This window comes from Hemicordylus capensis, chromosome 3, assembly GCF_027244095.1.
Source record: "Hemicordylus capensis ecotype Gifberg chromosome 3, rHemCap1.1.pri, whole genome shotgun sequence".
Taxonomy (NCBI): domain Eukaryota; kingdom Metazoa; phylum Chordata; class Lepidosauria; order Squamata; family Cordylidae; genus Hemicordylus; species Hemicordylus capensis.
Genome location: NC_069659.1, coordinates 44048612 through 44062368, shown reverse-complemented (window position 1 = coordinate 44062368; position 13757 = coordinate 44048612). Strand labels below are relative to the sequence as shown.

At 41.7% G+C, this 13757-nt stretch overlaps 1 protein-coding gene across 5 annotated transcripts in view; it reads left to right on the top strand.

The window, feature by feature from the left end:
* Positions 1–7729, top strand: part of CCDC169 (coiled-coil domain containing 169) — a 39444-nt gene extending 31715 nt beyond the window's left edge. For all 5 annotated transcript variants that reach the window (XM_053307891.1, XM_053307889.1, XM_053307888.1 and 2 more), the window contains one exon: positions 4590–7729. In XM_053307891.1, coding sequence (XP_053163866.1) covers positions 4590–4692 — 103 coding nt within the window. In that variant the 3' untranslated portion in view covers positions 4693–7729. The remainder of the gene's footprint in view (positions 1–4589) is intronic.
* The last annotated feature ends 6028 nt before the right edge of the window (positions 7730–13757 follow it).

Below are 13757 nucleotides of genomic sequence, written 5' to 3'. Positions count from 1 at the left end.
TGATCAAAGTCCAACACTTAGTCCATCATACCACACATTCTCCAGATATGTATGTTTCTTATTTCTAAGGCCCTGATTCCGTGTATGTTCTTTGGACTTTCCCCCATAGCTATAGCCTTCCTTGTTATAAGAACTCATCTAATGGTCTCAATCTTTGTCTCTCTCTCTGTCCCTCCCACCCACTCACCTCTGTGGTAGTGTTAGTGCTTGTATGATATAAGTCAGACTGCATAGATGTTTCACTTCTGCTTCACACTCTAATCAGGGACATTTGTCAGTTCATATGAGGCAACCAGCTTAGATCTGCTCCACGTATCCATGCAGGTTATGCCCAATCTGCTTAACAGCTAATAAATATTTCTTATTCCGCTGTTGAAATACTGAATTCTGTACAGCTTCACATTGACTGTGAAGTAGCTTATTGTGGTGGTTGTGCCATCGAGTCGGTGTTGACTCCTGGTGACCACAGAACCATGTGGTTTTCTTAGGAGCAGTTTGCCATTGTCATCTCCCGCGCAGTATGAGATGATGACTTTCAGCATCTTTCTGTATCGCTGCTGCCCGATATAGGTGTTTCCCATACATAACAGTGGGGATTTGAAGCAGCAGCCTCTTGCTCCCTAGGCAACTTGCTTCCCCGCTGAGGTAATGGTTAGATAATACACAGTGGGTAGCACCCAAATTAATCATGACTAAGCACCAGTGAAAAAATGAGACAAGTTCATCCTGTCTGACTGAAGCCCCATTAATTTCAGTGGGAATTAGTCATGACTTACTTAGTCTAGATGCTGCCCAGTGTTTATGAAATGTATGGTAAAGCCCAAGCCAGAAGCTTCCTTGAATGGAAGTACTTGAATGGTTGAACTAGCAGTACTTGGAAGTACTTGAACTTGAACTAGCAGTACTTGAATGGTTCCAGTTGTAAGATCCTGGCTCATATTTTTACTTCAGATCTTAGTTTTAAAAAATGGCAGGGGGAATCATATTTGTTCCTTCTCCCAACCTGCTTCCACAAATGCATCTAATCAACAATATCTACGTGATCCTTAATATTTTGGAAATGGTATAATTGTCTCTTATATAATAATGTGACTAATTTAAGATGGCATAGTGCCACTTCTTAATTGTTTCAGGTAGATTTGTAGAAGTCAAACTCAGTCTTTTAATTATACAGGTGCTGCAAAAAGCTTTCCATGTTATTAAATGTTCATAACTAAAAGAGAGCCAGCCCATTTGAGGGGAATGAGAACATAAAATTGTTCTTTAGTGTAGTGTCTATGTGCCAAGTCTGAATTTAGAACAAATAATTACTGCATTAACAATCGGCTGTAGAACTAGAATAAAGTGCCCTATTATGGAAACCAAATCCAACTATCTCATATTTATTATCTTCATAGATTACCTGTCCACCGATTAAGGGCTTGTTAGTCAATTGCTTGTCCTTTATAATTGACTAAATCAGTTTGTTAAATTAAAATAAAAATATGAATAGCTCTATACAGGTGAAATTTTGAGACCATTTAGTAAAAATCAGTTTTTCACATCAGATGAACAATTTATTGTTCAGAAGATCATTTTAAGTACTTTATTTGACCCAAGAAATGCAAGTAGTTTATAACAATGTCAGCAACTCTGAGCACCTTTTGTACAGGACAGAGCTTTAGCTAACATCCATGGCAAGTGTCCAAACAGCTACTAGAGGCAATACTAGAGGCATCCCCAGGGAGATTTTTGACCCCGCCCCCCATTTGAAGAGCAGACCATCCTTTTAAACTGCACACAGGTTCTGGCCAACTATTACCTCATGCCTCTCCCAACTTCTCTGGCACATGGAAAACCTGAGAAATGGATGGGGGTTGTCTTTCTGCCCTTGTGGTGAGCATTGGAGAAAGGCAGTGAAAGAGGCTCATTCAGACAATAATCTAAACCAGGGGTAGCAACCTTGGCTCTCCAGCTATTGCTCAACAACTCCCAACATCCCCAGCCACAACTGATTGCAAATAAGTCCAGCAGGCCTCCAATTCACACATTCACACTCCCTTCTGCATTAAAGAGAAGAAAAATGAAACTTTTGGTTTTCACTTGGAACAGGACTGCACAACTTCAGCTCTCCAGCAGTTTTTAGACTACAGCTCCCATCATCCCCAGCCACAGTGGCCAATAGTCAGGGATTATGGCAGTTGTAGACCAATATCTACAGGACGATCAAAGTTGTGCAGCTCTGACTTAGAACAAACTGCAGTTCTACATTACATACAAATTCCAGTAACCAGTTAGAATAAGCCAAGATATCAAACCACAGCTACTTTCCTTCTCCTTGGGGGGCAGGGGGAGAGAAGGAAAGTAGGGGGCGGAGGGGGGGAGAAGCATACAAGATGAAGGTTCACCACATTTCATTCAGTCCTCTAAATCATGATTTTGATTGCATTGGGGGGCGGGGGGGGAGAAGCATACAAGATGAAGGTTCACCACATTTCATTCAGTCCTCTAAATCATGATTTTGATTATCTGAACTGGATCAGAATCTCACTACTTCTGCATCTTGCTACTTTTATCTTTTTCCAGAGCTTGGCATGAAGTAACCGATTATTTTATTTATTACAACATTCATTCATTCATTCATTCAATGTTTATACCGCCCTTCCCAAAAGGCTCAAGGCAGTTTAACATTAAAACAAAAACATTAAAACCAATTAACAGTTAAAATAGAGATTATAAAACAGTGTAGAACAACAATAGTTAACAATTAAAACATCATAAAACAGCAATTAAACAATCAGAATGATTTAAAAACCCTGAAAACCAGCTTACAATGTTAAAACCTATTAAACAATATTAATTAAAAGCCTGGATGAACAGGTCCGTCTTTAAAGACTTTTTAAAAGCTGTCAGAGATGGAGAGGCTCTTATTACACTAGGGAGCGCATTCAAAGCTTCGGGGCAGCAGTGGAAAAGGCCCATCCCTGAGTAGCCACCAGGCAAGCCGGTGGCAAATGCAGACGGACCTCTCCTGATGATCTCAATGGGCGGTGGTGTTCATAACGAAGAAGACGTTCTCTTAAATACCCAAGGCCCAAGCTGTTTAGGACTTTATAGGTTATGACCAGCACCTTGTATTTTGCCTGGAAAATATCGGCAGCCAGTGTAGCTCCATCAGTAAAGGAGTAATATGGTCTCTCCGAGATGACCCAGAGACCAACCTGGTTGCCGCATTCTGAACCAACTGTAGTTTCCGGACTACATACAAGGGCAGCCCCACATAGAGCGCATTACAGTAATCTAGTCTGGAGTTTACCAGCAGATGTACCACTGTTCTGAGGTTGTTCATCTCAAGAAAGTATCTCACCAATCCTCCTACGACTTCAGGGCGGCTTACATGATCCCTGACTATCTTCGTAACATAACCCTGTCAGGAAAAGTAAGATGAGAGACCATGACATGGAATGGAGTTGATTTCTAACACAAAATGAGAGAACCCCTCAATTTCCAGTGGTCTGCAGTGTGCAGAGAACTCTGGGGCTCTTATTCCACTCTGGGGCTCTTATTCCACGGAGGTGGCTGCCAGGATTTAGTGCAAGGTCCTCATCTGTAGAAACATAGGAAGCTGCTTTATACTGAGTCAGTCCATTGGCCCATCTAGCTCAGTATTATCTACACTGACTAGCAGCAGCTTTCCAGGTTTTCAAACAGGGGTCATTTCTAGCCCTACCTGGAGATACCAGGGATTGAATTTGGGACCTTCTGAGTGCAAAGGCATGTGCTCTGCCACTGAGTTACATTTCCACACTCTCTCTGGATTCCCAGTCTCATCCCCCTCACGCTTCCCCCTTGTTCCCAATTCTGCATTTATAATGCTCTCTCTGTGTTGACGAACTCTCTTTTCTGTGCTTAAGACACACCACAGGAAGAAATACTTTAATTAGGAATTCTCAGAGTCAAGAGGTCTAAGACCCAAATAAGTCAGTTGTGTGTTTTTCCTTTTAAGTAGATTGTGAGCACTGCATCCAGAGGAATGCTTCTCAGTGGTACATAATGCAATAGCTGAAGAGCTCTCCTAGGTTTCATGTAGGCTACACACTCCCTGAAAAGGGAATAGAATATGCCTATCCAGCTATCTTAATTTTATATGTAAGGGCACGCACTTTGTCTTATTCTGGGGGCTATTTCCTACAGAGAATTCTTAATTAGAAACACAGAAAACAATGTCCATCTCTTCCAAAGATGTAACTGATATCTGAATTGTTCCCTGCCTGTAGCCATCTTGGGCTTGGTTCAAATGCTCAGCATCCTATTGATGTTTGTTCAAATTGCATCATTCCAAAACTATACAATTGTTTGGGATTTCTGATTATTAAAATAAAATGTTCTTTCAACCTCCAGGGAAGTCCTTATTTTATTTCTGTTTGTTAACCGTTATTTATTAATTTAAGACATATATCCCACCTATTCTGCAGAATCTAGATAATTATATTATGGCAACATGTGGCGATATAAAGATTGGTGGCACTTTTCAGTTTCTGCAGCAGTGCAGACAAGTAAAACTGCATTTTTTAACCTTTCTCTCTCTCTCTCTCTTTTTAATCTTTCAGAGGAAAATGTAATATTCCAAGAAATCAAAGAATATTGGATCCAAAGAAAGGGCCAATTAAAAAGACTGCAGGAGTGAAGCAACTTCCAAAACTGAAGCTCTGATTTCTAACTCCAGAGTTCTTTGCTCACTTATTCTTTCCTTCCCCAGTAGTAAATGGGAATGTAAAGTGGAATGTATTTTTTTAAAAGACAGAATATATTAAAGAAAGACCCCAGATTTAACCACACACAGGAGCAAGTAACTCTGACTTTATTTGGATTTTCATGGAAGGAGATGTCTGTAGTAGCTCTGTGTTGTTGCATGATCTGCTCATGAATATTCTGCAGATACCTGCTGGAGTCTGCAGTTGGTTCTGGTATCTCTTCTTGGTTAGTCCTCTACTTCCAGGTTTCTTGTATCATCAGATTAATATCCTCCTTTCCCTGACACTACAACCCTGATCTTGATTAGGCCCCATCACTGCTGCTATTTGAGACACAAAAGCACTCAAGGACCAGTGAAGAGTTTAATGTAGCTTGGCCATGAGTCTATAGTGGAAGTAAGAGATGCACCATCTGTTGTAATTGCTTGGATTGTTTTAGTCTGGTTTGTCCTGAAGGTGTTTATAAGGTGTTGGATGTTGTGAAGGCGACAACTGTGTGTTAGATCCTTATCCATTGTGGATCTAGAACTACCTTCAAAGAGGATAAGGTCCCTGCAATTTTTTAAAGATAATCCACTCATGCTTTTGTAGAATAAGTGGGTCACGGGCAAGTGGGTCAAAGCCAAATTTGAGCTTAAGAGGATCTTATCTATCTAGTTGCAGCCCTGTGCCCAAACTTCCTTTTCTCTTCTTCCTGTTGGAGAAGATGGCAGCAGAGTGACTCTGAATGTTCTTTCTGGGGTGCTTCCTTTCTCAACACGTTTCAATCTGGCTTCAGACCTGGTTGGGGACAGACACAGCATTGTTAATCTTGGTGGATGGTCTGGTCTGGAGACTGGCAAAGATGGCAGGTGACATCCAGCTAATTGTCTCATTAACTAAGCATCCAAGAGCTATAATATCTTTTCTTAATCAGTGTCTGGGAGTTGATGGACCAGATTGACTGAATCGAGGGAAGACAGGGCTGGTGGTCATGGGAAATCACTGGGTGGGTTCTGTTGTAAGGTTGAAATATGTCAGTGATTGATAGACTGATTGTTATCAGATCAACACAGGTTTACAACCTCGATATTCCTGCCATGTAGTAATTTAAGGAGTGAGGTCAGATTTCTCAGTATTGCTGGTCTGCAGACTCCGGAATACCTACAGAGTGTGCAGGTATCTCTGTTGGCAAGATTCATGAGTCCCACTGCACAGAAGCAGCAAGAGTTTTTCATTCTTCTTTCCCTGCTTCTGTGTAACATGATATCTGAACTGGCCCTCTGAGCAGGTGTTTTCCCAGAATCATCAGTCGCCATACAATTACTTCCTGGCAGTCTGACGACATGGATGACCAACACCCTTCATTTTTGGCTGAGGTATTTTTTAAAAGGTACCTTCTGACTACGTGGTGGGGGGGAAAGTGCTTGGGAAGGCCCAGGAAATGGAAGACCTAGAAGCCCTTCGCACAAACTCTCACCCAGAATGATACTGATACAGAGCAGCCTGGAGAGACTGCGAGGCTGTTTCATTCCTTACTGTATATGCGCTTCCCAGTCCATTCATTCTTGCTGCTAGAAAGCAAAAGCTTTCCCATATTGGAGATACCGTGTTTCCCCGAAAATAAGACAGTGTCTTATATTAATTTTAGCCCCCCAAAATGCTCTAGGGCATATTAGCGGTACATCAGAAATTACTGCTAGGTCTTACTTTCAGGGTAGGTCTTACTTTCGGGGAAACAGGGTATATACAGCAAGTCTGCACTCATGCATGTGATTAGCCTCAGTCCCCACCCCACCCCCATTTTTTGTCTGTCTTCTGAAAGCTCAGGGCCAAATGAGATGTGATCCTAATTGTGAACCTTGCGCGGTTTTTGTTTTGCTTACACACAAGGCTGCTCTGAAGACAGCCTGGGGGTGGGGTGCCAAAGAGGAGTGTGTTAATCTTTTCTTCTGGTACCTTTCCCCCATCTGAAATCAGTCTTCAACTCCCATAGCTGCTGTTTTCTTGGTTGGGCAATGATGAGTACAGAAGTGGTGATGGTTATTTTGATTGTGGAAAGGGCATGGGGAGTATTATCCTCTCCTAGAGCAACACTTCCCTGGTCTTCCAAACAGCTCTGTTTGACCACTAATTAACAAAACAAGATATGCAGGAGATCCTAACTGCAGGCATCACATTCCTGTCTAGTTTGTCCTGACTGTATTTACCACTAACAGTAGGTCTGTGATACAGGCATCTATTTCAGCCAAGGAGAAAATCAAATCCTCTCTCTATAATGGTATCTAAAATTGCCAGTGTTACATGGGTTGAGCTATAAAATCAATATCCACAGCCTCTTTATGTTGTCCAGAAATCCAGCATGTTTTCTTCTGTTTGCGTCCAACTTGTTTTAAAAGGAACTGAAAACATTGTTCTATACAAGTACTATTATGCAACTAATATTTGCATTGCATTCAGACTAAGTTAGTCATTGACTACATTCATTAAAATTAATGTGACTTAAGTTAATCATGACTAACTTGTCTCATTGATTTCAGTGATGTTCCATCATGACTGATTAGTCTGGATGCTGTCCATGGTAAATGAAGGACTCTGTTTTGAAACGTCTGGTTTTTTACATTGTACTTATGTATTTTAGGATAGTAAAAATAAACTTTTGAATTGTAGCTATCTAAGTGCCTCTCTTTGTAGACTGTTTGTCAGGCAAAACCAAACAGAACTGGGAACTTATCTAGAGGTTATTCATAATGGCATGCCTACCTTAAATGTTTTCTATATACGTTTTATAGCTGCTCCCCTCTTTTTCTCCAATGAGCATCATATTCAATGATGTTATGTATGGACATCCCAGAGTTCTCTGCTGCTTAAAGTAGTAATAGTTATGTTCTCTGTAATATCTGAAAATGCAGTAATGTGTGCCCTGCAGTCACAGGTATCAAAATGTGTCCTTTTTCTAATATGTAACATGTTTAAATTGTAACAAATTCAATAAAATTGTTATTTTTAAAAAGTTATACATAGAATATACTTTTAAAAGATACACATACTCTACGGCTTTCATCAGTGGGTCCAGAATGTTCAGAAACCCTGTGTCTGTACTTTCGATGAGGTATAGCTACATTTGCCAATCCCACCCACCCACCACTCTTGTGCCTTTAATAATTGCATGACAAGCAGAAATTCAGCAGGTGAAGCTAATTCACTCACTGAATATGCATGCTGGAAAAACTTCACCTGCTGAATTTCTGCTTAGAGTAGTTGTTAAAGGCACAAGAACCCTATAAAGGAAAAAAAGATAGTAATTTGTATTAGGGAGTTATGCTAAAACTAGCATAATTTCATGTTCAGACATGTTACCAAGAACACAGAAGTGGCTGTAGGGCTGTCTACATCTTGTATTGCATCTGGTTCATTTGTGTGAGAAAAGCCCTAGCAAGAGCTACCTATGCAAAATAAGAGCTTAAAACTTCCAGGCTATGTTTTGCATTGCATTATCTTAAGCAAGCTTTTTTTTCTTTGCCAGTATTAACATTATGCTTAAATGTTACACTTTAGCAGGCTTTTTAAAAACATGGACAAGTAAGGAACGGAATGGCTTGGTATTTAACCACCCAATCCCAAGGCTAAACTTAAAAGGCACACAGCAGCACAACCCTAATGGATGGGCTGTCTTCTAGCATTTTAAGAGCTCTGATGGAGAAGTATTTATTATCATCCTTTGCTTTATTAAGGCCAGTACTAATAGAGTTGTTGCTGATTACTGGTAGCATTAAAGCAAGGCTGATATTAAAGTCCTAAAGGCAGAGTATGATGTCACTGCTGCAGTAGAAGAAAATAGATAATGGCATAGGGTATTTTTGAAACATTCGCCCCGGCTATATACACTGGGGCTTAGAGCAATTGCCAAGCCAGATGACTAAAGCTGTGGCATTCGTTAGGTGGCCTTATTAGTTTTTCCTCTTATGCTCACAGCCTACATCCATGGCCTACATCCAGGCTGCTGTTGCACTAACAGGGATGTAGCACAATGATATGGAAAGAACAGAACATCTGTTCCAGACTAGTTCTTACGCAAGCAGATCTTGACATGTTGTTTAACATGCAACCTTGGATGCTTTCTGGAGAAGGACGTCCACTAGCAGTTCATTTATTTTTATTTATTGTTGAATTTCTATACCACCTTTCACTAAAACAAACTCAAGACGGTTCACACACACAAGTTAAAATTATAAAAATTACACAATTAAAATATTAAGCTAGAATATAAAAATCCAGATCAGTTGTGCAATGTCAAGGAGCACTGCAACTTCACAGGAGTGTGCAACTTTTCCTGTTGCAATTTTGTAACACTAGTTAGATATCAGACCCTCTCCTTCCAGTGTAGCACAATGATTCTCAAACTGTGGGATGGGCTCCTCTTAAAGTGTGTGGAATACCTGAAGTGTGTAGTAGGGATGTGCACAGAACCGGCAACTGCCTGTTCAAAGGTGTGTGTGTGCTCTCTACCCCTTTGCTGCATTCCCCCCGGCACTGTGGTTTAAAACAGTGCAGCGGGGTGGCAGCGTACCTCCATGCCACCCTGGTGCACATCAGACCGGAAGTGCGCATGTGCACCTCACGCTTGCACATCACAGTGTGCAACCGGGTACGGACTGGGTACTTCCAGCCCGATGCGGGGTGGCAAGGAGGTATGCTGCCACCCCTCAGGACCATTTTAAACCACAGTGCCAGTGGGCAAAACGTGTGTGTGTGGGGGGGGGGGTAAGAGCACCCTCTCCGGTCCTTAAAGCTATCCCCACCCCCTCGTACCGGCTGAACCGCTGGACTTTCAAACCGGTTTGGAGGTCCATAAAAAGGGCCTCCAAACCTGTTCATGCACATCCCTAGTGTGTAGGACAGGATGGGGTGGGACAAATTTCCAGAGAGGAAGGGGATTCTGAAGCAGATTGAAATTTCTTCCCCTCACCAACAGCAGATTGCCATTTATTCATATTGAATCTGTGGAGGCGACTCCTCTCCTAAACTGTTAATTTTTAAAAAGTTTTGCATAGGACAATATACTTAAAGAGATGCCTGTGCTGCTTTCCTTAGTAAGTCTAGGGCTTTGAGAAACCCTTTTTATGCACCTAACGTTTTGTTCTAATGGGGCTTTCCTGGTTGTCATGCCAGTGTTTGATTTGTGCCCTAATCCACAGATCTTTCCACATAGCAGTATGTGTGTGCATGGCTGTGTGCATGAATCACTGCGCACACTGCTGTGGGACAGACTATTGTTAGTGTTAGGACAGAATGGAGAGTGGAGGTAGAAAACATTTAGAAGGGGGACCCAAACACTCACAAGTTTGCAAAATGCTACGGAAGAAGTAACAATACTAAGAGTTGCATACTTAAGGCGGTTGCTAGATCAGACCAAAGGTCTGTCTAGTACAACATTATTTTCCCCATCATGGCCAGCCCAATGCTTCTTGGAAGCCCATAGGCAGGCCATGAAGACAGCATCCCTTTTCTCCTGTTGCTGGTATGGAGTGGCATATTACCTTCTGTAGCATATTTAAGCCCAGCCTTTGTCTCAGAGCAAGCCCACATGGGGAAAAGAAAAATGCCGAACCATTCCCTCCATGTTTGCTCAACAAAGGCTGTTCCTTTTAAAAACCTAAACTGCTTCCTCAGTAGCTGATTCACTGCCACCACAACCTGATTATTACAGGGTTTGCCCCCACCCTTCTTGGATTTGGGTGAATATCCAGGGAGACCCTCCTTCCTTTTTTTGTGGGAAAAGTCCAAAACCCCTTCCACATGCAGCCTACACGTGATGAGCATACTTGGTAGAGTGAGTTGCTGAGCAATCAAACTTGAGATGTGTTTGCACCAGAGTAAAACTCCTCTTTTCCAGAGTTAAAAATCCACTCAGAGGTAGGTAAAATACAAAGAACAAAAAGGGGGGGGGGAAACTTATTCAAAATACTATTGACTGCTTCAGTCTGAGGCACTCTCAGCTTTTAATTACAGGTAACAGAAATACTCAGTACTTGCAAGAATACTTCAAAGAGCACCCTCAGATGATATTGGGGTGGCACACTTTAATACTTGTGGTTACCCAGTTGCATAAAACATAAAAGTAAGAAAATATTTAAAAAAAACCTTTGTAGACCTTTGGGAGTCTACAGAGACTTTTGCAACACCATAGTTGGAAAGAAAGGGCAGAGGCTCAGTTTCTCTTAGTTTGTTACATTACAAATAAAAACAATAAACCATTTGTAAGGATTTACATAGCACAAAAAGAAAGAAATCTAACACAAGCTAACTAACAAACTGTTCCCTTGCTAAACCCTTCAGAAGCCCAAAAGCCCTGGCTTCCTTCCTTAACTGACCAAAGCCATGGTAGAGATTTCAGGTTTCTTGGCTTTCCTTGGACCCGCAGAGAGAGATTTCCCTGCAGCCAGACAGAATGCTCATGACCGCATCTTTCTTGCTCTCCAGCTAGCCTCCTATTGAGCACAAAGACATGCTTCTCGTCCTGCTGCAAGGCCATCTGGTTCCCGCCCACCATGTGCTGACTGGCTGTTCTCTAGCCTGTCGACAGGACAGGGTTCACTTCCAGTTCACTCTTTAGGATAAGTGAGGGCCGCCGATTGCTTTACCTTCAACCATGGAGATTCCATATAATCATCATGACTAATACTCATGGATAGACTCCCTCTATGAATGGGTCTAATTCACTTTTAAAGCCATCTGATCTACTGGCCATTGCTACATCTTGTGGTATCCCACACATTATGTGTTGAGTGAGGAAGTGCTTTCTTTTGTCCTAATGGACTGCCAATTGATTTCCCTGGGTGTCTCCAGGATCTAGAATTATGAAAGAAAGAACCAGTGTGAATATTTTTCCTCTCTTAACTGGCTCATGTAATAGAAGGAGGATACACTAAGAGCATGCTCATTCTGACATCCTCCTAGTGTGTTCTCCTTGGTTACTTGTTCTTTGGAATTTGTTATTATGGACAAACTCATGGAGGACACTTCTATCAATAGCTACTAGTCTGGTGGCTATAGGCCATCTCCAGCCTAAGAGACAAGGTGCTTTTTAAAACTAAATGCCAGTTGCAGGGGAGCTACAGCAGGAAAGGAGGCATGCTCTCACCTCTTGCTTGTGGGCTTCTCAGAGGCACCTGGTGGACCACCGTGTGAAACAGGATGCTGGACTAGATAGGCTTTCAGCCTGATCCAGAGCAGGGCTGTTCTTATGTACTCGTGAGGGTGGTTCATTTGAACCACTGCTTTGCACACGGTCCAAATTCTAGTTTAACTTTCTAAGTGATGTGAAGAGTGGCAATTCAAAACACGGCCCCTGCTAACTTGGCAATGAAGCACCTTTTAACGTGTTGATTCTCTTTATTTAGCAGGGGGAGAGTAACTGGCCCTATCCACCCCCAGCACAGCTCCTCCAGTGACTGTTGCTGGTGTCTATCATGTTTCTTTTTAGATTATGAGCCCTTTGGGGACAGGGTTCCATCTTATTTGTTTATTTCTCTGTGTAAACCGCCTTGAGCCATTTTTGGAAGGCTGGTATAGAAATCAAATACATAAATAAAAGAACCTCATCCCTCCCACAGTAAAGGAACACTGAGAAAGATGCTGGGATGGGTGCACTCTGAGTTTGAGCCTTCTCCTGGTTTGGAGGATGGAGTACTATCCAAACCAGCATAGAGAAAAACTTATTTTTATCCACTTTCCCCACACTATACATTTTATAACTTCTGTCCTATCCCCCATTAAAAAAATTATTTTAAATTCTAAACTTCTAAACTTTTTTAACTTCTAAAACTCCAAATGCTTTAGCCTTTCATTGAATGAACAAGCCTTTAGCCTTTCAATGAACATTTTGGTTGCCTTTTTCTCACCCAAAATTGCTAGGTTGAACAAACGCACACTACACAATCATTATCATACTTCCATGTTTGTCTATTTTCCAATGAACCTTTTGCATTTCATTTGACCTAACATAACACACAGCTGTGGAAATGTGGTTAACATCTGACCTGAGTATATCTCTTTCGCACCAGCTAGATCCACTCTTGTGGTTTTCTTTTGTTTTATTCATTAGTGTGGCAAGGAGCGGTTGGCTTTAAAAGTGAATGATGACATTCTGAGGAAAGATTATGTACACCAAAATATCCTTGTTTCCTTCAATCAATGCCACATCCGTCCTGTCCTTCAAATTAAATGCCTTAGCCTGGTTCTCTTCAAAAAAATCAATCCAGACAAGATGCCTAATTATCAGAAGAAACTAGTTCTTCAGGGAGGCACCCAGCCCTTTTAAGACATTTAAAGAATAGCAAGATGGGGCAACCCTGTTTGGAAACACCCACACCTGCCTATTTTCTCATGAGGCATTGTAGGCAACACCTTATTTCAGTCAAGGCTGCTTCAGGTCCAAGCTACACATGCTGGTGACACAGTTTAGTCTTTGGGAGGACAGACCCACATTTAATTAGGACTCTCCCCCCCCCCCCACATAAGGCAGAGGAAGAAGGGGAATCCAGTTTCAAGTGAAAAATAAATAAGGGATACCAACACCCCACAACACACACAGTGCTGCTTGCCTGCTTGTAGTTCGTTCTCTAGGTCAGAGATTCACAAACCCAGGAGTACTTGATAAGTGCAATTGATAAGGTAATGTATGCTCATTACCAGGGTATTTGCAGGTGCTGTAATAGGTATCCTTAGATCAGGAAAGGTCAGAGAGAGGGCAAATAATCTGGGAGAAAAGCTCAGCTACAGGTGATGCACTGTTCTTAGAAGATTACATTGTTCTACAGCAGTTAATGGGAGCAAGCTGGTGCATTGTGGGAAACATTGTCTCAATATATTTGTAGTGTAAGATTCGGCTATTCCAAAGTATGATTTTGATTGTTGAAAGGAAATTTGGAGAGGAGTTTGCAAGTCCAATGTTCTTCAGATGGCAGAATCCACCCTGCTTCTTGCTCTGCTTCTAATTTAGAAATATTAAAGGTAAAGTGTGCTGTTGAGTCGGTGTCAACT